This window comes from Aethalodelphis obliquidens, unplaced genomic scaffold (assembly GCF_003676395.1).
Source record: "Aethalodelphis obliquidens isolate GAN/ISIS:26980383/991018 unplaced genomic scaffold, ASM367639v1 scaffold60, whole genome shotgun sequence".
Taxonomy (NCBI): domain Eukaryota; kingdom Metazoa; phylum Chordata; class Mammalia; order Artiodactyla; family Delphinidae; genus Aethalodelphis; species Aethalodelphis obliquidens.
In genome coordinates this window covers 3111313-3137344 of record NW_020838004.1, presented here as the reverse complement: position 1 = coordinate 3137344, position 26032 = coordinate 3111313, and the positions used below count along the sequence as shown (strand labels likewise).

The following is a 26032-nucleotide window of genomic DNA, read 5'->3' as shown; positions in this document are numbered from 1 at the left end:
AGCTCTATAAACTACTACAGCCTGTGGGCCAAATTCAGCCTACCACCTGTTTTTGAACAGATGGAGAGCTAAGAATAGTTACTTTTTAAAAAATTAAGCCTTTTATTTTGAGATAATTGTAGATTCAAATGCAGTTGTAAAAAGTAATACAGAGCGATCCTATGTTTCCTCTACCTAGTTCTCCCCAATATTAACTGCTTCAAACCTGTAGTACAATGACCTAGTACAACCAGGATATTGACACTGGCACAGTCAACAGAGGCCACAAGGATGCTCTGTTCCCCTTTTATAGCTACACCGACTTCCCTCTTGCCCCACTCCCTCCATTGGCCCGTGGTGACCACTAACCTGGTCTCTATTTCAATGGCTTTGTTATGTATATATTTGTTATATAACAAAATGTAGCCATTTAGGATTGACTTTTTTGCTCAGCATAATTCTCTGGAGAGTCCTCTAGGTTCTATATAAATCAGTTTTTTTTTTAATTGCTGTGTGGTTATTTCATGATAAGGATGTACCCTGTACCACTCCCCCCGTTAAACTATTCACCTGTTGAAGGACATCTGTGTTGTTTCCAGTTTGGGGCTGTTATGAATAAGGCTGCTATGAACATTCATGTATAGCTTTTTGTGTGTGAACGTAAGTCTTTACTTCTCTGGGATAAATGCCAAGGAGTGCAATTGCTGGGTCATGTGGTAGCTACCAAACGGTTTTCTAGAGTTGCGGCGGTACCACTTTACATTCCTACCAGCAATACAGTCCAATTTCTCTGTGTTCTTGCCAGCATTTCGTGTTGTCACTATTTTAAAATTTTAGCTATTCTGATAGATCTGTAGTGATATCCTACTGTGGTTTTAATTTGCATTTCCCTAACGACTAAACATGTTGAACATCTTTTTATGTGCTTATTTGTAACCTGTATATCCTCTTCAGTGAAATGTGTCTTCATTTTTTTACCCATATTCTAATTGGATTATTTGTCTTTTTGCTGTTGAGTTTTGAGAGATTTCTATACATTCAGATGCTAGCTCTTTTTCAGATGTGTGGTTTGCAAATATTTTCTCCTGGTGGTAGCTTTTTTCATTCTCTTAATAGGGCCTTTAGCAGAGCAAAAGTTTTAAATTTTGATGACTTCCAATTTATCAATTTTCCCTTTTATGGAATGTGCTTTTCCTTTACATCTAAGAACTCTTCGCCTAGCCCTAGGTCTCATAGCTTTTCTCGTATGTTTTGTTCTAAAACTTTTATAGTTTTACATTTAAGTCCATGATCCATTTTGTATAATTAATTTTATAATTTTTTAATTACCAAAAAAGTTACTTATTGTATAAAGCATGACAAATTCTCTTGGTTTTCCTTCAGCTGAGAGCGTCTTGACTTCGCCCTCATTCCTGAAGGACTTTTTCACTGTGTATAAGATACTGGGTTAATAGTTCTTTTCTTTCAGCCCTCAAAAATATTGTGCCAGTTACTTCTGGTCTCCGTGATTTCTGATTAAAAATTTGCTTTAATTAAAATTGTTCTCTCTTTATAGCTAAGGTGTTGTTTCTCTCTTGATGCTTCCAAGATTGTTTTGTTTTGTTTTCAGAAGTTTGACTATATAATATAGGCTTCCCCTGTTACCTGAAAGTAGAGCGTTCCTATGAAGCCTTTTGTAAGCCGAAATGGTGTAAAGCAAAGAAGCAATTCTTTTTTTCATAAAAGCAAAGATTTTCTTCAGATTTCTTTTAGTGAGTGAAAACAGGTACTAGCATAGGTCTTTTGTAGAAGCAAAGTGGTTTAAAGCAAACTTGCGAAAAGCAGGAGACACCTGTATGGTATGTCACAATGTGGATTTCCTTGGGTTTATCCCGTTTGGGGTTCGCTCAGCCTCTTGGGAAATTTTCAGGCATGATTTCTTTGAGTACTTTTTTAGCCCTGCCCTTTCTCTCCTCTCCTTCCAAGACTCCAGTGACACAGTTGTTGGGTCCCTTGTTATAGTTTCACATGTTCCTGAGAGTCTGTTGATTTTAATTTTCATTGTTTTCTCCATGTTGTGCAAGTTGGGTAATTTCTATTGTTCACTGATTGTTTCTTGCATCTCCTCCATTCTGCTTGAGCCCCTCTGCTGAGTTTTTATTTGATATGGTATTTTTCAGTTCTAAGATTTCCATTTGGTTTTACTTTACATCTTCTATTTCTCTGCTGAAACTTCCCTTATTTTCATTTTTTCCTGTTATGTTTCTGATTGCTTGCTGAAGCATTTTATGGTGGCTGCTTGAAATCTTCGTTGGCTCATTCTAACATCTGTGTCATCTCCGTGTTGTCCCTCATTGATTGTCTTTTCTCATTCAGGTTGAGATCTTCCTGGTTCTTGGTATGACAGTTGATTGAAACCTGGATATTTCGGGCATTATATAATGAGATTCTGGATCTTAATTAAAGCTTGTGTTTCAGTGGGCCTATTCTGACAATGTTAGAGCACAGATGGGGTGCAGCGTCATTCCCGTCAGATGGTAGTGGAAACCCCAGTTTTTGACTCAGCTTCTATTGACACCTGGGGAGAGGGGCTCCTCGTTACTGCTGGGTGGGTGGGAGTTCTGGCCCCCTGGTAGTCTGTTACTGATACCACCCTGGCTGAGAGGGGCAGGGGTTCCTCATTACCGCTTCTGACATGGACTCCAGTCTCACTGTGGGGCACAGGAGGGTGGCCTCATTACCACCCAGCTGTGGTTAATATCCTGACTCTCCACTAGGCCTCACTGATGCCCCCTAGTGGAGAAGGGTAAGGATGCTTTGTTACTGCCTCCTGGGGGCTCCCCACATTAGTCTCCACTGGTACTGCTGAGGTGATGCCTCCTTACCTGCTGGTGGGGATGAAAGTGCTGCTGTTCTGCTGCCCTACTTAGCCTTCTTGACACCACTTTGGTGGGGGATTTGGGTTGAGGGTGGAAATCTAGGTGATCTGCCTACCTTTGCTGGTGTGGTGGGAGAGGGGCTCCAGTTTGCTCTGTGGTGTTTGGCTCAATTAGAGTGGTTGTTGTCTAGACGTTTTCTGCCTTGCTCTGCTGCCCCTTTCCTTGTCTTTTGTCTAGAGAGAGCAGACTCTGCGGGGGCTTTTTTGTTTGGGCCCATTGCCCTTTCAAGGTTGTCAGCGTTTTCAGCTCCAAGTCTGGGATGTATAAGTGGATTAGTTTGCCTGGGCTCCTGTAACAAAGTACTACAAACTGGGTGGCTTAAATAATAGACGCAAAATTTGGAGTGCCTTATACATCTAGCATAGTGTCTTCAATTAAATAAATGCATTTTCTCCAAAATGAAGCTATTATGTTTGGCCATTAAATTCTTTATTTCCTAAAGTACTCTTTTTTTTTTTTTTTTGCGGTACGTGGGCCTCTCACTGCTGTGGCCTCTCCTGCTGCGGAGCACAGGCTCCGGACGTGCAGGCTCAGCGGCCATGGCTCATGGGCCCAGCCGCTCTGCGGCATGTGGGATCCTCCTGGACCGGGGCACGAACCCGTGTCCCCTGCATCGGCAGGCGGACTCTCAACCACTGTGCCACCAGGGAAACCCTCATATTTTTAATATTCAAGTAGTGTCTAAACTAAGTTTTTATTTTCTAAGCTCTGAGACTTATTTTTTTAATGTATTTTATTTTTATTTATTTTTGGCTGCGTTGGGTCTTTGTTGCTGCACGTGGGCTTTCTCCAGTTGCAGCTAGTGGGGACTACTCTTCATTTTGGTGCGCAGGCTTCTCATTGCGGTGGCTTCTCTTGTTGCGGAACATGGGCTCTAGGCGTGCGGGCTTCAGTAGTTGTGGCTCACGGGCTCTAGAGCACAGGCTCAGTAGTTGTGGCACACGGGCTTAGTTGCTCCGCGGCATGTGGGATCTTCAAGGACCAGGGCTCGAACCCATGTCCCCTGCATTGGCAGGCAGATTCTTAACCACTGCGCCACCAGGGAAGCCCTGAGACTGTTTTTAAAATTAATTAATTCATTCATTCATTCATTTTGGCTGCATTGGGTGTTTGTTGCTACATGCAGGATTTCTCTAGTTGTGGCGAGCAGGGGCTACTCGTGGTGAGCGGGCTTCTCATTGTGGTGGCTTCTCTTGTTGTGGAGCACAGGCCCTATGCACGCGGGCTTCAGTAATTGTGGCACGCGGGCTCAGTACTTGTGGCCTGCGGGCTCTAGAGCACAGGCCCAGTAGTTGTGGCGCATAGGCTTAATTGCTCAGTGGCATGTGGGATCTTCCTGGACAAGGGCTCAAACCCATGTCCCCTGCATTGGCAGGCAGATTCTTAACCACTGTGCCACCAGGGAAGTCCCACTGAGACTGTTCTTGATTCGTGCTTGTTTTTGTAAACTACTGTATTGAGATATAATTGACATATTAAAAAGCTGTGCATATTTAATGTATACAACTTGATGAGTTTAGAGATAAGTATACATCTGTGAAATCATCTGTGCCATTAACTTATCTATCAACTTCAAAAATTTCCTCCCTCTATTTATTATTTTATTGATGATTATTTTCAGAACATTGTGTGTATATATGTATGTATGTGTATACGTTGCTTACATATACATACATGTCTATGTACATATACACATTTGTGTGTATACATATATATACATATACATATATATGTATATATTTATTTTCCTGAAATTCTTGGGTGCAACTCTTGTTAATATAAAAACCTTTTGTTATAAGCTAAACTTTTAATGCAGCAAATGAAGCCAAAGAGCTGTTTTAATTTGGTTACTCATCATTTTATCCATCAAAGTCATTTGGGAGTGACTCATCAAATAATTTATCTCAGCTGAGAGATATGTTTGGGATTGGAAATGGTTTGAACTGAAACAGTACTGACTTTTGGAAGATTTTCCTCAAGCTGATGAAAATGAGGAATTTCAAAGCTGTTCTGATTTTCAGAAACAAACAAAAAAGAAATCATACCAAAATGGGAAGAACGTTAGCTCAGTTCTTTTTTTTTTTTTTTTTGCGGTACGCAGGCTCTCACTGTTGTGGCCTCTCCCGTTGCGGAGCACAGGCTCTGGACGCGCAGGCCCAGCGACCATGGCTCACGGGCCCAGCCGCTCTGCGGCACGTGGGATCTTCCCGGACCGGGGCACGAACCCGTGTCCGCTGCATCGGCAGGTGGACCCTCAACCACTGCGCCACCAGGGAAGGCCAGCTCAGTTCTTTTCTATTTTGTCACTTTAACGTATAAAATTTTCTGATATAGATCTGTTATGCGCACCTCAAGTACAGCATAGCATCTACTTAGTATGGGCCCTTTGGCCTCATCTTATATAATAATCTTTTAGGCGGTTCACCATCCCTGATAAAAGGCATGTTGACCCGATAAGTGAGAAGCCTAGTTCTTTATTTTATGTGAAGCACACAGAGCCAATAAATTTTATCGCTGATGGTTCTTCCTGGTAAGGGAGCAACCGTATCATTTCTGTGTGAGTAAACAAAATTTAGGGAGTCACACATCAGGCTTCTCTTAATCTAGAAGCGGTCTTGATTATCAGTTGTCAGCTGTCATTGTCAAAACAAGTGTGGATCAGTCTAACCACTTATGTCCTTGGGCATATTTAGTTTTTCCCCTCCTTGGCAGGCAGGGGAGGAAGGTGTATCAGTTTAAACTGTTAAGTGCAGCCTCTGCCATTGGGTGCCTTCCCAAGAGGGTTTACCTGTATCCTGCTGAGTGGGATTCCTAAGGCAGTGATTCTCCATGGGGCTTTAAAGAAGGGAGAACCCTGGGCTGTGGGTGGCATCCCTGCTGCCAGCAACTCGTACTGCAGGGAGTCACAAGTCTTTGATTTAAAAAAAACCCCAAACGTGGATAGATTAAGGCATCCACAAAAAAGGGTTGTTTTTAGTGGTGACTCTGGGGGTTGGGGGTCACCTTATAAAGCCCTATGTCTGTTTAGAGGCAGTGTGACCTGGTAGAAGCAGCATGGACTTTGCAGTCCCACTGACTGGACATTTTCCAGATATCTTACCTTGAGATAAATCACTCAATCTTTTAAGTCTCAAAATAACATGGGCCTAATTATTATTTTGAGGGATTATTATAAAGATTACATTTAATGTAAAAGTCACCAATCATCGAAATTGACTCAAGAAGAAATAGAAAACCTTAATGGATCTATAACAAGGAGAAAAATTGAATTAATAACTAAAATTTTCCCACAAAGAAAAACCCAGGCCCAGATAGCTTCACCAGTGAACTCCATCAGATATTTGAAGAAATAATGCTAGTCCTTTACAAACTCTTCCAGAAAATAGAGGAGTAAGGGAAACTTCCCAGTTTGTTCTATGATGTAAAAATTGGGGTTCCCCTGGTGGCGCAGTGGTTAAGAATCTGCCTGCTAATGCAGGGGACACGGGTTAGAGCCCTGGTTCAGGAAGATCCCACATGCGGCAGAGCAACTAAGCCCGTGTGCCACAACTCCTGAGCCTGTGCTCTAGAGCCTGCTTGCCACAACTACTGAGCCCATGTGCCACAGCCACTGAAGCCTGTGTGCCTAGAGCCCGTGATCAACAACAAGAGAAGCCACCACAATGAGAAGCCCGTGCGCTGCAACAAAGAGTAGCCCCCGCTAGAGGCAACTAAAGAAAGCCCGCATGCAGCAGTGAAGACCCAACACAGCCGAAAATAAATAAATAAATAAGTAATTTTTTTAAAAAATTAAAAAGATAAAATAAAAATTGCCCTGATACCAAAGCCAGATACGACATGACAAGAAAACTACAAACCATTATTGCTTATGAATATAGACGCAAAATCCTCAACAAAATGTTAGTAAACCAAATCCAACAGCATGTAAGAAAGGATTATACATTATGATTAAGCAGGATTTGTCCCAAGAATGCAAGATTGGTTCATCCTAAAAATAAGTTTATATAATATACTATATTAATAAAGAACAAAAACCACATGATCACTTCAATAGATGCAAAAAAAGCATTTGACAAAATCTAACAGCCAATCATAAAAGCTTTCAACAAACTCGGAATAGATGGGAACTTCCTTAACCTGATAAAAAGCATATACAAAAAAACCTACAGCTAACATCATGCTTAATGGTGAAAGACTGAAACATTTTCCATAAGATCAGGCACAAGGAAAACATGGTTGCTTTCACTACTTCAAGTTGACATTGTACTGGAGTTTCCAGCTAGTGCAATCAGGTATGAAAGAAGAAAAAAAGACAGTGCACCCAGAATGGAAAGGAAGATGTAAAAGCTGTCTTTATTTAAAGACAACATGATCCTTATGTAGAAAATTTTCTCTTTTACGGACTGTGATTTTGGCATCATAGCTAAGAAATATTTGCTTGACTCAACATCACAAATATTTTCTGCTACATTTTCTTCTAAAAGTTTTACAGTTTCAGGTTTTACATCAGGTTTATGATCCACTCTTAGTTAATATTTTTGTATAGTGTAAGGATCTAGATTCATCCTTTTACATGCAGATGGATACCCCATTGTCCCAGACCATTTGTTGAAGACTATTCTTTACCCCATTGAATTATCTTGGTACTTTTTGTTGAAAAATCAACTGACCATAAATATAAAGCTTTATTTCTAGACTCTTAATTCTTTCCCATTGATCTATGTGTTTATCCTTATGCCACTACCGCAGTCTTTTTTTTTGAATATTGGAATTTTATTTCATTTCTTTATCCAGCAGGTTCTTATTAGTTATCTATTTTATACATATTAGTGTATACATGTCAATCCCAGTCCGCCAATTCATCACATCCAACCCCCACCGCCCAGAATAAATGAGCTCAGCAAAGTCACAGATGACAAGACCAATGTACAGAAATTGCTTATATTTGGGCTGGCTAAAAGTGCCTTTGGTTTTTAAGTAAAAATAAAAGACACATTTTTCATTTTCACCGAGAACTTGATTGAACAACGTATTCATCCTTTTGTTCCACTACCTTCTGCAATTTTTCTGGGACAACATTAAACACAACATTTGCAGTATAGGGGTCCCAGAAGGAGAAGAGAGAGAGAAAGGACCCGAGAAAATATTTGAAGAGATTATAGTTGAAAACTTCCCTAACATGGGACAGGAAATAGCCACCCAAGTCCAGGAAGTGCAGAGAGTCCCAGGCAGGATAAACCCAAGGAAAAACGTGCCGAGACACATAGTCATCAAATTGACAAAAATTAAAAGCAAAGAAATATTATTGAAAGCAACAAGGGACGAATGGCAAATAACATAAAAGGGAACTCCTAAAAGGTTAATAGCTGATTTCTCAGCAGAAACTCTGCAAGCCAGAAGGGAGTGGCATAATATATTTAAAGTGATGAAAGGGAAGAACCTACAACCAAGATTACACTACCCGGCAAGTATCTCATTCAGATTCGATGGAGAAATCAAAAGCTTTACAGACAAGCAAAAGCTAAGAGAATTCGGCAGCACCAAACCAGCTCTACAACAAATAGTAAAGGAACTTCTCTAAGTGGGAAACACAAGAGAAGAGAAGGACCTACAAAAACAAACTCAAAACAATTAAGAAACTTGTAATAGGACCATACATATCGATAATTACCTTAAACGTGAATGGATTAAATGCTCCAACCAAAAAACACAGGCTCGCTGAATGAATACATAAACAAGACCCGTACATAGGCTGTCTACAAGAGACCCACTTCAGTCCTAGGGACACATAAAGACTGAAAGTGAGGGGATGGAAAAACATATTCCATGAATGGAGATCAAAAGAAAGCTAGAGTATCAATGCTCATATCAGATAAAAGACTTTAAAATAACGAATGTTACAAGAGACAAGGAAGGACACTACATAATGATCAAGGGATCAATCCAAGAAGAAGATATAACAATTACAAATATATATGCACCCAACATAGGAGCACCTCAATACATAAGGTAACTGCTAACAGCTATAAAAGAGGAAATTGACAGTAACACAATAATAGTGGGGGAGTTTAACACCTCACTTACACCAATGGATAGATCAACCAAACAGAAAATTAATAAGGAAACACAAGCTTTAAATGATGCAATGGACCAGACAGATTTAATTGATATTTATAGGACATTCCATCCAAAAACAGCAGATTACACTTTCTTCTCAAGTGTGCATGGAACATTCTCCAGGATAGATCACATCTTGGGTCACAAATCAAGCCTCCATAAATTTAAGAAAATTGAAATCATATCAAGAATCTGTCCTGACCACAATGCTATGAGATTAGAAATGAATTACAGGGAGAAAAACGTAAAAAAACACAAACACATGGAGGCTAAACAATATGTTACTAAATAACCAAGAAATCACTGAAGAAATCAAAGAAGAAATCAGAAAATACCCAGAGACAAATTACAACGAAAACACGATGATTGAAAACCTATGGGATGCAGTAAAATCACTTCTAAGAGGGAAGTTTATAGCAATACAAGCCTACGTCAAGAAACAAGAAAAATCTCCAATAAACAATCTAATCTTAGACTTAAAGGAACTAGAGAAAGAAGAACAAACAAAACCCAAAGTTAGTAGAAGGAAAGAAATCATAAAGATCAGAGCAGAAATAAATGAAATAGAAACAAAGAAAACAATAGGAAAGATCAGTAAAGCTAAAAGCTGGTTCTTTGAGAAGATAAAAAAAATTGATAAACCTTTAGCCAGACTCATCAAGAAAAAGAGGGAGAGGACTCAAATCAATAAAATTAGAAATGAAAAAGGAGAAGTTACAACAGACACCACAGAAATACAAAGCGTCCTAGAGACTACTACAAGCAACTGTATGCAACTAAAATGGACAACCTGGAAGAAATGGACAAATTCTTAGAAAGGTATAACCTTCCAAGCCTGAACCAGGAAGAAATAGAAAATATGAACAGACCAATCACAAGTAATGAAATTGAAACTGTGATTAAAAATCTTCCAGCAAACAGAAGTCCAGGACCAGATGGCTTCACAGGTGAATTCTATCAAACATTTAGAGAAGAGCTAACACCCGTCCTTCTCAAACTCTTCCAAAAAATTGAAGAGGAAAGAACACTCCCAAACTCATTCTATGAGGCCATTCTATGAGGCCTGATACCAAAACCAGATGAAGATACTACAATAAAAGAAAATTACAGACCAATATCACTGATGGCTATAGATGCACAAATCCTCAACAAAATACCAGCAAACAATCCAACAACACATTAAAAGGTTCATACACTGTGACCAAGTGGGATTTATCCCAGGGATGCAAGGATTCTTCAATATATGCAAATCAATCAATGTGATACACCATATTAACAAATTGAAGAATAAAAACCATATGATCGTCTCAAAAGTTGCAGAAAAAGCTTTTGACAAAATTTAACACCCATTTATGATAAAAACTCTCCAGAAAGTGGGCATAGAGAAAACCTACCTCAACATAATAAAGGCCATTTACAACAAACCCACAGCAAACATCATTCTCAATGGTGAAAAACTGAAAGCATTTTCTCTAAGATCAAGAACAAGACAAGGATGCCCACTCTCGCCACTATTATTCAACGTAGTTTAGAAAGTCCTAGCAACAGCAGTCAGAGAAGAAAAAGAATTAAAAGGAATACAAATTGGAAAAGAAGAAGCAAAACTGTCACTGTTTGCAGATGACATGATACTATACATAGAGAATCCTAAAGACACTACCAGAAAACTACTAGAGCTAATCAATGAATTTGGTAAAGTTGTAGGATACAAAATTAATGCACAGAAATCTCTTGCATTCCTATACACGAATGATGAAAAATCTGAAAGAGGAATTAAGGCAACATTCCCATTTACCACTGCAACAAAAAGAATAAAATACCTAGGAATAAACCTACCTAGGGAGCCAAAGACCTGTATGCAGAAAACTATAAGACACTGATGAAAGAAATTAAAGACAATACAAACAAATGGAGAGATATACCATGTTCTTGGTTTGGAAGAATCAATATTGTGAAAATGACTCTACTACCCAAAGCAATCTACAGATTCGATGCAATCCCTATCAAATTACCAATGGCATTTTTTACAGAACTAGAACAAAAAATCTTAAAATTTGTATGGAGACACAAAAGACCCCGAAGAGCCTCAAGCAGTCTTGAGGGGAAAAAACGGAGCTGGAGGAATGAGGCTCCCTGACTTCAGACTATACTATAAAGCTACAGTAACCAAGACAGTATGATACTGGCACAAAAGCAGAAATATAGATCAATGGAACAGGATAGAAAGCCCAGAGATAAACCCACGCACCTATGGTCAACTAATCTATGACAAAGGAGGCAAGGATATACAATGGAGAAAAGACAGTCTCTTCAGTAAGTGGTGCTGGGAAAACTGGACAGCTACATGTAAAAGAATGAAATTAGAACACTCCCTAACACCGTACACAAAAATAAACTGTAAATGGATCACAGACCTAAATGTAAGACTGGACACTATAAAACTCTTAGAGGAAAACATAGGAAGGACACTCTTTGACATAAATCACAGCAAGATCTTTTTTGACCCACCTCCTAGAGTATGGAAATAAAAACAAAAATACACAAATGGGACCTAATGAAACTTAAAAGCTTTTGCAAAGCAAAGGAAACTACAAACAAGACGAAAAGACAACCCTCAGAATGGGAGAAAATATTTGCAAATGAATCAATGGACAAAGGATTAATCTCCAAAATATATAAAAAGCTCATGCAGCTCGATATTAAAGAAAAAACCCAATCCAAAAATGGGCAGAAGACCTCAATAGACATTTCTCCAAAGAAGACATACAAATGTCCAAGAAACACATGAAAAGCTGCTCAACGTCACTAATTATTAGAGAAATGCAAATCAAAACTACAATGAGGTATCACCTCACACCAGTTAGAATGAGCATCATCAGAATATCTACAAACAACAAACGCTGGAGAGGGTGTGGAGAAAAGGGAACCCTCTTGCACTGTTGGTGGGAATGTAAATTGATACAGCCACTATGGAGAACAGTATGGAGGCTCCTTAAAAAACTAAAAATAGAACTACCATACGACCCAGGAATCCCACTACTGGGCATATACCCAGAGAAAACCATAATTCAAAAAGACGCATGTACCCCAATGTTCATTGCAGCACTATTTACAATAGCCAGGTCATGGAAGCAACCTAAATGCCCATCGACAGATCAATGGATAAAGAAGATGTGCTACATATATACAATGGAATATTACTCAGACATAAAAACGAATGAAATTGGGTCATTTGTAGAGGCATTAATGGATCTAGAGATTGTCATACAGAGTGAAGTAAGTCAGAAAGAGAAAAACAAATATCGTATATTAATGCATGTATGTGGAACCTAGAAAAATGGTACAGATGAACCGGTTTGCAGGGAAGAAATAGAGATGCAGATGTAGAGAAGAAACGAATGGATACCAAGGGGGAAAGTGGCGGCAGGAGGGTGGTGGTGTTGTGATGAATTGGGATATTGAGATTGACATATATACAGTAATATGTATAAAATAGATAACTATTAAGAACCTCCTGTATAAAAAAATAAAATTCAAGTTTTCAAAAAAAAAGACTGTGGTAGTGGCATAAGGATAAACATATAGATCAATGGAAAATAACTGAGTCTAGAAATAAAGCCTTGTATTTATGGTCAGTTGATTTTTCAACAAAAAGTACCAAGATAATTCAATGGGGGTAAAGAATAGTCTTCAAAAAATGGTCTAGGACAATGGGGTATCCATCTGCATGTAAAAGGATGAACCTAGACCCTTACACTATACAAAAATGTTAACTAAGAGTGGATCATAAACCTGATGTAAAACCTGCAACTGTAAGACTTTTAGAAGAAAATGTAGGAGAAAATATTTGTGACGTTGAGTCAAGCAAATATTTCTTAGCTCTGATGCCAAAATCACAGTCCGTAAAAGAGAAAATTGATGAACTGTACTACATCAAAATTCAAAACTTTATGTGCTTCAAAAGACACCATGAAGAAAATGAAAAGAGAAGGCACTGACTGGGAGAGAATATATGCAAATCATATATCTGATAAAGCATTTATAGCCAAAATATATAAAGAATTCTTATAGCTCAATAAAAGAAGAAATAATTATAAAATGGGCAAAAGATTTGAACAGACATTTCACCAAAAAAAATATGAATACTCAATAAGCACACAAAAGATGCTCACATGATTAGTCATTAGGGAAATGCAAGTTAAAACTAGCATGAAATACCACTCACACACACTGAAATGACTCACCAAAAAGATAGTACCGGGTATGGGAGAGGAGATGGAGAAATCGGAACTCTTAGGCCTTGCTGGTAGGAATGTAAAATGGTGTAGCTACTTAGGAAAATAGTTGGACAGTTTCTTTTAAAAGTTAAACATAAATTTACCATGTGACTCAAATTCTACTCATAGGAATGTACTAAATAGAAACAAAAAGATGTCCACACACAGACTTGTATGTAAATGTTCATCATAGCTTTATTCATAATAGCCTCAGTGGAAACAACTCCGATGTCAATGAACTAGTGCAATGGATAAACAGATAAATGGATAAACAGAACACTATTCAGCAGCAACAATAAAAACAACAAAATATCAATACATGCTACAGTATGGAGCACAAAAACATACCAAATGAAAGAAGCCAGATGCAAAAACCCACACTGTATATGAATCCATTTATACCAAACGTCCAGGTAAATCATAAAGACAAAGTAGTTTAGCAGCTTCCTGGGGTCGGGCATGGGAAGGGGGGGGTGACGGCAAATGGGCACTAGAGATCTTTGGGGAATGATGGAAATGTAAAATTGGGTTGTGGCAATGGTTGCAAAACTTTGTAAATTTAGTAAAAATCATTGCATTATACCCTTGAAATGGCTGAATTTTATGGTTTGTAAATTATTAATAGAACTGTTAATGATTAAATGAGTATATATTATAGTGGCTGGCACATGGTCCTCCATAAATGATAGTCTTATTCTTTGAAGAGGTATTTTCTCTTCTGAGCTCAGACCTAATGCCTCAAGAGGGCAAGGATGGCACGTGCTCACAGCTAGCATTTACTGAGTACTCACTGTTCCGGACTCTATGCTAACCGTTTTATGTGTATTGCCTTCTTTAATCTCACAACTCTCTGACATTGTGCCTGTTCTACAGAAAAGGAAATGGAAGCTTTGTTATGGTCCTGGAGTCAAGGCATGGAGAATACCTGGCCTCCAACAGATCTGACCTGTCCAAATGTGTCGGGAACCTTTAAGACCTAAGAATTTCTAGCCTGGTCATGGGTCTGGCTAGGTGGCTCTGAGCATCTCCTTTGTGCTATGCTTGGCCCTCCTGAAGCCTTTGCTGTTTGAAGCCTTGCTGTTCTAGGTTACCTGGCAGTTCTGCTGTGCAATGAAATTGCTGGTCACCATAACAATAATTACCTGGCTGACTCTGACTCATGTTTCTCCTTGTCACAAGACTGTGACTGCTCTTCTTTGAGGTGTCAAAGAATTTTTTTTAATGAAGTATAGTTGATTTACCATGTTTCAGGTGTATAGCATAGTGATTCAGTTTTGTATATATACACACACACACATATATAAACATATATATGTGTTTTTCAGATTCTTTTCTATTATAGGTTATTACAAGATTTTGAGTATAGTTCCCTGTGCTATACAGTAGGTCCTTGTTGGTTATCTATTTTATATATAGTGGTGTGTATCCGTTAATCCCAAACTCCTAATTTTTCCCTCCCCTGCCTTCCCCTGTGGTAACCATAAGTTTGTTTTCCATGTCTGTGAGTCTTTCTGTTTTGTAAATAAGTTCATTTTTATCATTTTTTTTAGATTCCACATAGAAGTGATATCATATATTTGTCTTCCTCTGACTTACTTCACTTAGTATGATAATCTCTTGATCCATCCATGTTACTGCAAATGGCATTATTTCATTCTTTTTTATGGCTGAGTAATATTCTATTGTATATATCTAACACATCTTCTTTATCCATTCATCTGTCGATGAGCATTTAGGTTGCTTCCAGGTCTTGGCTATTGTACATAGTGCTGCTGTGAACATTGGGGTGCATGTACCTTTTTGAATTAGAGTTTTTGTCTTTTCTGGATATATGCCCAGAAGTGGGATTGCTAGATCATATGGTAACTCTATCTTTAGTTCTTTAAGGAACCTCCATACTGTTCTCCATAGTGGCTTCACCACTTTACATTCCCACCAACAGTGTAGGAGGATTCGCTTTTTGCCACACCTTCTCCGGCATTTATTATTTGTAGACTTTTTAACGGTGGCCGTTCTGACCGGTGTGAGGCGATACCTCATTGAGGTTTTGATTTGCATTTCTCTAATAATTAGCAACACTGAGCATCTTTTCATGTGCCTGTTGGCCATCTTTATGTCTTCTTTGGAGAAATGTCTATTTAGGTCTTCTGCCCATTGTTTGATTTGGTCGTTTGTTTGTTATTGAGCTTCATGAGCTACTGTGACCCCTCTTGACCCGTGTTGGAGGATGGTGCTGTGTGGCAGGTAGCCTCTGAACACTGCCCAGTTGGCTTCTGTGACTTGTGCCAATGTTTTTGCCTCATGCCTGCCTTGGGAGTCCCTGGCGGTCATGAAAATTTTTCCCCAGGCTCTTCCCTCAGCCAGGACTCATAGGTCCATTGCCCATTCATTGTCATCCCTGGCACAGTGAGTGCATCCTCTCTGTAGCAGGAAAGAGCCTTTCATCAGCTTGGAATGCTTTATCCCTTAGGGTTTAGCTCTTGGTGATGCTCTAGGCTGTGGGATTGGGAGGGTAGGACAGAGTTTCAGTTGCTAGTTGGGTATAAGTCCTTGGGCCCAAATCCCTCTCACAATCCTGGGATTCTAATGGTTTCATTTGCTCTAACTATTAAGCACCATGGCTGCTGTTCTATATTAGATTCCTATTAGACATTAGTTAACACATATAAAAGGAGTGTGTAGATGCTCAGATGGTCCTACGTTAGGTCAAGTAAGAAGTGAAAATCTCCCCCCACGCCCATCACCATTCAGACAAATTCACAGTTCTGTGCTCCTTTCTGCAGCTGACAGTTTGATATGGCTAATAGTTTGTCTTGTATCTAAACTGCCTCAAACTTCCTCTACTTTTTGCCTTTGCTAAAGGCATTCCCCATGTTTGGATTCAATCCACCCACTGACTGCTACTTATCCAATACCTCCCTGTGCTAGCTGCACAGGGGAGGCAAAGAAGCCTAATACTCCTCTTTTCTAGGAGTTTTCAGGCCAGTTGGAGAGACTGGAGGCACATGTATAAAGAGGAAATGTACATTAAGTGAGATAACGGGATGGGGAGGGGATAACTGCACAGCACTGTTAAAACCACGATTACGGATTGCTTGGGTCAGGTTAACCATGGTTGAGGCATGGCAGGGATCTAGACAAACTCACTGCAGGGCAGGCCTCTATTTAGGCAGCCCAAGCTGCTGAGCTGATTGCTCTCCCAGAGGGGAGGGCGCTGTCTCAGGATCATGGTCCTGGGGAGACTGCGTCCCACTTAGGTGGAGCGGCGCTGTTGACAGATAATCCAGAGCTGTCCATCATTTTGTTTTAACTGACATTTGGGGGTTATCTGTGTTTTTCCAGCAGCCTTCCCTCCTTCAAATTTGGTTGATTCTCAAACCAGTTTGCTCCTGGATAATTAAGAAGTAAAAGTATATATTTAGGCCATTACAAGGCAAAAGTTAACTCAAGTCCCACCTCCTCTTTGAGTGGACTCCCAGCGTTAGGTGACCTGATTGGTCTTGCTCCTGCGGCTCTGCTTCTACTCCTTTCGTTGTGTTTTAGATCAATCATGGGCTAAGCTGACTTTTGTAATATGAAGGGGGTTATAACCCTCTTCATGGCATGGTTTCTGTAGGAAACTGTATTCTGTCCTGAGGTAGTAAGAGCACAGCTGCCTCTCCTTCGACCCCTCCCACAGCAACACATGGGCAACTGCTCTGTCAACTCCCGGGGTCCGGGGAGGGGAGGGGAGGGGCTGGGAGCGGGAGGGGGAGGGGAGGGGAGGGGAGGGGAGGGGGAGGGGAGGGGAAGGGAGGAGCAGCAGGTAGGCCTCACGCCTCTCCTTTCAACATTCAACCAGAGCTGCTTGCTTTTTATCTTGACTGTATATATGTTGGGCTTCAGCATATGATTCCTTTCAAACGTTGAATCCTGCTGTTAAGCAAAAACTATTGAAAACCACTGTTTTAAGAAAGTGGGTATGAAGAGGAATGTCGAACCTCGTGATTTAAAAGAAGTTTGCTTGTGGACTTGACATAATAATCTGGAGGGGCAAATGCACTGTGAGTCCTGGACATATTCCAGGTTCGTGCTCTCTTGACTTTGTTGTTTTAAAATCATTGTAGTCTAGAGTCTTCGATCCAACATGCAGACGTAGCGTATTTTAAAGATACGTACCTTTAAATTTTTGCATTGTTTGCATTTGCATTAGGGATATAAAGGTTTTAGAATTTGTTTATGAACTGTCCTTTACCTAAATGTACTGTTTCTTCCCATCTTCTAAAGATAACACTGAAAAGTATTCTATTTTCTTTGTGTCCAGGCTAGAAATTACTAAATTTCTAATTAAAGCTATGGTAACGGGTTATTTTCCTCATGTGGGTCATTGTACCCTCTGATATTTTGCCATGAAACATGGCTTCTGTGGATAGAGCACTGCTCACCACCTGCTTGCTGACAAGACATAATGCTGGGAAGTGGTAAGAGCCAGAGCTGGGAATCAGAGGCTGGCGTTTCTGACTCTTGCGCACCGTGATTCTAGTAAGTTCTTCACAGCTTGATTCCCAGGAACAAGGATACTAGCCTTGCTGACTGCACAGGCTTGTTTTGGGCTGAAATGAATAATGCTCTCTGAAGGCTTTTTGCAAATGTCAAGAGCTCTCCAAACCCACGTGGTTGTTTCAGCTGAAGTGAACAGGGCTCTGCATTTCCCGTGAAAATGACACTTGTCTAAGGACATTGTGACTTATCTTTCCGTATGTGGAGATTTAGTTTCTTCAAAGAGAAAAAGAAAACTATAAAAACTGTAGGACTTAACCTGGAGTAATGACGTGGGGATTTTTCGTAATCTTTATATAAATGTCATTTTTAAAGAAAGAAAAGTGGATTATCATGCTTGTATATCTGGAACTTGAGTTTCCTTGTTCACCACCATGCTATTACTATTCTTTACAGACTTGGCATTTATGTTTTAAGTCCAAAGAATTTCTCATTCTTTAATTGTATTTAAAACAGAGGTATGACAAAGGAGAAGGTAACAACAGCAATGCTTTATAGTTTCTTTATCTTATGTCCATGAAGTAATAATTAGTACTAACAGGAAAGCATTAATATTTGGCACATATGTTTTAAGTGTGCAAACAGCACATTCCAGGTCTTTTGTGTTAAAACAGAGAGACGGGGCTTCCCTCATAGCGCAGTGGTTGAGAGTCCGCCTGACGATACAGGGGACACGGGTTCGTGCCCCGGTCTGGGAAAGATCCCACATGCCACGGAGCGGCTGGGCCCGTGAGCCATGGCTGCTGAGCCTGCGCGTCTGAAGCCTGTGCTCTGCAACGGGAGAGGCCACAACAGTAAGAGGCCCGCGTACCACAAAACAAACAAACAAACAAAAAACAGAGAGACATTACAAAGATGAATGCAGCAACAGTAAGCTGTATCTTTTTTTCCTAAAAGAAATGTTAGGATGTTTACATAGCTATTCATTTCAAAAAATCATTGGGTTTTGAAACCTAGTACAACAGAGCTGCACTTGATCCGTTTGTATTTAGAATATAGTGTGTCCCTTTCCCTCATCATGTGTTGTTACAGAGGAAATGGGTTTCAGTATACATGATTCAGGTGGGAAAAAACTGCATATTTAATTCCAAACTATTCCTCAGACTGGAGAAAAAAATCTCTTTTGGAGAAGTCATGTTTATTTTAGAGTAACTGTAGCTGAACAATTTGTTTGTTAATGCAGAAATACAAACAGCTTTATTGAACAAAATACTATTTTCTAGCTGCCTTACAGAAATGATTTACTCAGGAAAACAGAACAAAATTTCTCAGTTTCACGAATCAGCTTTGTAACTATTTTGCCAGAGCTTTTTTCCTTGGGGTGGGCGAAGCAAATAAAAAAGTTTAAAAGCTCATATGTGTCTGTTTTGTTTTAGCTTGGTGTGTTTATTAAGAGTAAATTCTGTGTGTCTTTGCAGTTCATCAATATGTGTATTCAGAAGTTTTTCAAGTTCTTTTGCTCGCTTCTCCTCCTCCAGAAAGAAATGCTGTGCGGCCAAAGAAGTGGGGAAGGCTATATCTGGGGGCAACTGAAAAAAGAAAAAGAAAAGTTAGATGAGGAACACAAGGTCTTTTACAAAAAGTTTTCATATTTCTTGGTATGCTTCACCCCTGACAGAACACTGCAACTCTTAATGAAATAATGTGTCTTGAGCTGAACTCTCTACACCAGTGTAATACAGTTGCTGCTAATGAAACCCTTAAGGAACGAAAACAGCAAGTGAAGAGTATAGTCGAGTCGGGCAAAGAAAGCTTATAGAGGAAAGAAACTTAAGGCTGGGCTTCAAGGGGGCTCGCTGCTGCATGGAGGTGGCCAGGTGAGGTGGGATAAAAGCATGATGTATAGTGGAGGTGGGTGCGTAATTCTGGGCTAGCTTGTTTGTCCAACTGCAGTTGAGAACACTTCAGTGATGAGTGCCTGCTTCCACCCTTCATGTGGTATGGAAGTGCTCAGTTAACTGTGACCTGTGTAGTGCTTATTTGCACACACACACGCACACACATACAATGGGTGGCTGAGGAATGAAGGGCAATGATACCATAATTTTACAGTGTTTCGTTCAAAATAATTTGTTCAGTTAATTAAAAAAAGTAAGTTGGGGAAATCTGTACTTTAATTTTTTAGTTCTGCGGCACCCCCCAGACTTTTCTTCAACTTTTGTTTTATGGGAAGAATGGGATTTTTATAAAGTGTTTGGAGAGTCAGCGATCTGTATGCAGGTGAACTCTGTTATAGGGGGATGTAGTTCACAAGTCTGGCCTCTGCCAGAAGTGTAGGGACTGTGGCAGATGACAGTGGAGTACTGCCAGCTTATCCAAGTAGTAGCCCCAACTGTAGCTGCCGTGCCAGGTATCACATCTTTACTGAAGTAGAATGTCACAGTCTTGGGGACATGGTATGCTGCTGTTGATCTGGCAAATGCATTCTTTTTAATACTCAGTAAGGAGGAAGATCAGAAGCAGTTAGCATTCTCACGGGATAGACAGTACACATCCATGTTCTCGCTCCAACATTATGTTTTATGTTAACGATGCTGTCATAATACACTCTCAGGGAGCCTGGACCACCTGGACGTTCCACGGACTGCAGAGTATAGAACATGATACAGTAACATGAACATCATGCTAAGCCCTGATGAGCAAGAATTGGCAAGCGTGTTGAAGGCTTGGAAAGACACAGGTACTCCAGAGAGTGAAAGGTAAACCCCAGAAGCAATTCAAGGCTTGACACTTTGTTTGTAGGTGTCTGGTGATATGGAACATGTCAGGACATCTCCTTTTAAGCACAAATTAATGCACCTTGCATTTCTTATCACCGTATCCAGCATAAAGCTTGGTAGGTCTCTTCAGGTTTGGAAGGCAGTATGTTCCACTCTTGGGAGGAATAACCTGACTCATTTATTACGTGGACACAGAGGCAGTTTTGTTTGTTTTTGAGCAGGGCCCAGAGCAAGAAAGGGCTTTGCAGTAAGTTGGGAATGGGGGGAAAAGCAGTCCTGCTAGTTGGGTGAAATGACTTAGCAGCTCTCATACTAGAAGAATTTCTCATAGAGAAAAATGCTCTGTGGAGCCTTTGGCAAGGTTCGGCGGGGAGTTGTGTTACAAACCCTTGAGATTCTGCAGCAAGGCCATGCCATCTGCTGCAGAAAACTGTTTACTATTTGCAGAACAGTTCCTGTCACGCTAGTGTGCTAGTGAGACAGAGCATCTAAGAAGTAGACAGGATGACTTGATCTAGCTTCTGTCCTTGGCCACTCCAGTGGAAATTATGCATGGGCCGAACAGCACCATCTCCCTTTTACCCAGGTTCATCTAGCTGCTGTTCCAGTTGAATGGCTGATCTGCTTGCAGTAGAGGCCAAAGCTGAGCTTCTGATGTGGCACCGTCCCTCAAGGACATCAGCCAGCCTCTCGGTGGCAATTAGATTACATCAGGTCCCTTACACTTTGGAAAGGGCAATGTGTTATCCTTACCAGAACTGCTGTGTATCCTATAATTTGCCTTTCCTGCCTGCAGGGCCTCGGTCAGCACCACTATCCGAGGGCTCACAGAGTAACTGATTTACTGACATGAGATCCTGATTAATAATAAACGAGCCTACTTTACAGCAGAGGAGTATGGCAGTGAGGGCGTGACCGGGTATCTACTGGTTCTACCACATACAGCATGAAGTGTCTCCAGAGGATGCTAGCCTGATAGGCTTCTTGAAGGCACAGCTGAGGAATTAGCTTGGAAATCATATCCCGCGCGGATGGGGTGCCATTCTTCAGCGTATGGTAGAGACTTTAAACCAATGGCTGTTATAGGCTGCTGTGTTCGTAACAGTGATCTGGGAACAGAAGGGAGGATGTAGGAATGGCTTCACTCTCTGTTGGCCCTCTTGGAGAACTTGTTCCTTCTGTCTCTGTCTGGTTGGTCTACAGGTCTTTGGTCTCAGAGGAGCAATGCCTCTCACCAAGTGAGACTGTAAGAGTCTCCCTAAACGTAAAGCTTTGGCTGTACCTACTCACTTTGGCCTCCTCATGCTGACAGATCAGAGGCACAGAAAAGAGGGACTATACTGGCAGCGGGAACTGACCCCAAGCATCATGAAGAGGTAAGGCTACTACTACATGATGGAAGCAGTGAGGAATAGGTTTGGAACTCGGGTAATCCACTGAGGTGGTCTTTTGGTGCTCTCATGCCCAGATTTAAGTGTAGATGACAAACCACATCCTGATAAGGGCACGGGAACCAGGGGCTCATGCCACAAGGCAAGCCACCTGGACCAACAGAAGTACCAGCTGAGGGAGGCGGGAACCTAGAGTGGGTGAGGAGATGATGAGTATCAGTCAAGCCCTTGAGACAGCATCAAGGGCTGTAGTTTGCTCTACCAACCCTCCTCTGTAAATTTTCCCAGAAATTATAACCAGCCAGAATCTTGGAGAAGCTATGCCTGAATGGAATGAACAACATGAAAAGCACATGACTCTGAGTGGTTCAAGAAGTGGACCGCAGTGGATGCCGCTGGTGCTCTACCTGGATCCCTTCACCAGGCTGGTGCATCTGTCCTCCAGCTGCTGCGGGTTTTGGCTGCTAACGGCTCAGAGCTGGCCACTTCTCTGGAGATCTGCCTGTGGCTAAACTGGAGCCTCCCGCCTCACCTGGGAAGTTACTATTCCCCCCTCTTCTCAGAGGCAGTGACTGATTGACACAGGGCCCAGAGCACCAGCCAAGAAGATGGCAGAGTAGAAAGGCCCTGAGCTCACCTCCTCTCACAGGCACATCACAATCACAACTGTCTGCAGAACCACCATCGAAGAAAAAGACTGGAACCTTCCAGGAAAGATCTTCTACAATGAAAGGCATAAAGAAGGAACCATAACAAGATGGGACTTGCGATATAATCAAATCCCATACCCTCCCAGGTGGGCGACTCACAAATGGGAGAATAATTATATTGCAGAGGTTCTCCCACAGGTGTGAGAGTCCTGAGCCCCACATCAGGCTCCCCAGCCTGGGGTTCCAGCACTGGGAAGAGGAGCCCCCAGAGCATTTGGCTTTGAAGGCCAGCAGGGCTTAACTGCAGGAGCCCCACAAGACTAGGGGAAATAAAGACTTCACTCTTAAAGGGCTCACACAAAATCTCACGTGCACCAGGACCCAGGGCAAAAGTAGTAATTTGATAAGAGCCTGGGTCAGATCTACCTGCTGACCTTGGAGAGTCTCCTGGAGAGGTAAGGAGTGGCTGTGGCTAACCCTGGGGACAAAGACACTGGTGTCAGACATACCGGGAAACATTCAACTGCATGAACAGTCCTGACAACTGACATCTTGGATCAGTAGCACCAAGACCAGGCCCCACCCAACAGCCTGCAGGCTCCAGTGCTGGGGTGCTTCAGGCCAAACCACTAAGTGCGCAGGAACACAGCCCTACCCATCAGCAGACAGGCTGCCTACAGACTAAAGAACCCACAGCCGCCTGTGGACACACCCCTAGACAGGGCCCAGCCCACCAGAGGGCCAAGACCCAACTCTACCTACCAGTGGGCAGGCACTGGCCCCTCTTGCCAGGAAACCTGTACAAACCTCTAGATCAGCCTCACCCACCACAGAGCAGACACCAGAAGCAAGAAAACTACAATCCCACAATGAGGGCCTCCTGGGACTAGCTGGGCCCTGGCCGTGCCCAGTAGCAGGCCAACGCAACCTTCCAGACATCTTGGACCCCACAGACAACTGCCTCCCCCCGCAGTGATCTGAAATGAGCTCTGGGATCCCAGGGCCCTGCAGCCAGACTCTAGGAACCAGCTCTCCCTGCCACTATTCCAGCACTAACCCCAGGATCTGGCTTTACCTGCCAGTGAGTTGGCGACAGCCTCAGTCTTTGGGACCCTGATTCCACCCACCAGTGAGCACTAGCCCCAGGGCCCCCTAGGATTCCACAACCAGCCGCCTCGTGACCAGGCCCCACTAAACTGCAGCCAGCAGCAACTGCGCAAGGCAGGGCCTGGCAACCAACCAGACTAGGGGCCAACCAAGCCTACCAGACCACCCACATAGCCTGTCATAAGAGGAGGACCCACCCAGCCCTCTTAGGGGGAACCCCTAGAGCATATACCGTGGGTGCACTGCTCGGATGCATAGGATGCCTTCTCCAAGGTCGAGAAACGTTAACTTACCAACCACACACATAAAAATACAAATAGCAACTTAGACAAAATGAGGTGGTAGAGGAGTATGTTCCAGACAAGATAAATCTTTAGAAGAAGAACTAAGTGATATGGAGATAGTCAATCTACCTGAGAAAGAGTTCAGAGTAATGATCATAAAGATGATCAAAGAACTCAGGAGGAGAATGGATGCACAGAGCAAGAAGTTAGAATTTTTTAACTAAGAGTTAGAAAACATAAAGAACAACCAAACAGAGATGAAGAATACAATAACTCAAATGAAAAATACACTAGAAGGAATCAATAATAGAATAAATGATTCAGAAGAATGGATCAGTGAGCTAGAAGACAGAGTAGTAGACATCACTGTTGCCGAACAGAAAAAAGAATGAAAAGAAATGAGGACAGTTTAAGAGACCTCTGGGACAACATCAGGTGCACTAATATTCACATTATAGGGGTCCCAGAAGAAGAGAGAGAAAGTGCCCAGGCAAATATCTGAAGAGGTAATAGCTGAAAACCTCCCTAACCTGGAAAAGGAAATAGTTACCTAAGTCCAGGAAATGCAGAGACTCCCATACAGGATTAAGCCACAGAGGAGTACACTAAGACACACAGTAACCAAAATGAAAAAAAATTAAAGAGAGAATACTAAAAGCAGCAAGGGAAAAGCAACAAATAACATACAAGGGCATCCCCATAAGGCTATCAGCTGATTTTTCAGCAAAAACTCTGCAGTTCAGAAGGAAGTGGCACAATATATTTAAAATAATGAAAGGGAAAAACCTACAATCAAGAATACTCTACCCAGCAAGGCTCTCATTCAGATTGGATGGAGAGATCAAAAGCTTTATAGACAAACAAAAGCTAAAAGAATTCAGTATCACCAAACCAGCTTTACAACAAATATTAAAGGAACTTCTCTAGGCAAAAAAGAAAGGCCACACTAGAAACAAGAAAATTATGGAAGGAAAAACCTCACCAGTAAAGGAAAACCTAGGAAATCATCCACACACAAAGCTAGTAGGGAGGTTAAAAGACAAAAGTAGTAAAATTGTCTATATCCACAATAAGCAGTTAAGGGATACACAAAACAATTAGATGTAAAATATGATATCAAAAACAGTAATCGGGCTTCCCTGGTGGTGCAGTAGTTGAGAGTCTCCCTGCCAATGCAGGGGACATGGGTTCGTGCCCCGGTCTGGGAAGATCCCACATGCCGTGGAGCGGCTGTGCCGAGAGCCATGGCCGCTGAGCCTGCGCATCCGGAGCCTGTGCTCCGCAACGGGAGAGGCCACAACAGTGAGAGGCCCGCGTACCACAAACAACAACAACAAAAAAAAACAAACAAACAGTAATCATGAGGGAAGGAGAGTACCAATGCAAGGCATTTAAAATGCATCTGAAATTAAGAGATTAGCAACTTAAAACAATCATGTATATATGTAGACTGCTATACCAAAACCTCATTGTAACTACAAATGAAAAATCTATAATAGATAAACACACAAAAAAGAAAAAGGAATCCAAACATAACACTAAAGATAGTAATCAAATCACAAAAGAAGAGAACAAACGAAGAAAAGGAAAAAAAAAAAAGACCTACAAAAACAATTAACAAAATGGCAATAAGCACATACATATCAATAATTACCTTAAATGTAAATGGATTAAATGCTCCACTAAAATACACACTGGTTGAATGGATACCAAAACAAGACCTGTATATTTGCTGCCTATAAGTTACCCACTTCAGTTCTAGAGACACATACAGGCTAAAAGTGGGGGGATGGAAAAAGATATTCTATGCAAATGGAAATCAAAAGAAAGCCAGAGTTGCAGTACTTATATCAGACAAAATAGACTTTAAAATAAAGGCTGTTAAAGAGACAAAGATGGACACTACATAATGATCAAAGGATCAATCCAAGAAGAAGATACAACAATTGTCAATATATATGCACCCAACATAGGAGCACCTCAATATATAAGGCAGATGTTAACAGACATAAAAGAAATTTACAGTAATACACTAATAGTGAGGGACTTT

General features: G+C 41.2%; 1 protein-coding gene across 1 annotated transcript in view; it reads right to left on the bottom strand.

The window, feature by feature from the left end:
* Positions 1–18619: 18619 nt before the first annotated feature.
* DEUP1 (deuterosome assembly protein 1) overlaps positions 18620–26032 on the bottom strand; it is an 88417-nt gene continuing 81004 nt past the window's right edge. Inside the window, exon 18 of the mRNA XM_027087782.1 lies at positions 18620–19359. Within this exon, the coding sequence (XP_026943583.1) occupies positions 19183–19359 (177 nt within the window). The 3' untranslated portion in view covers positions 18620–19182. The remainder of the gene's footprint in view (positions 19360–26032) is intronic.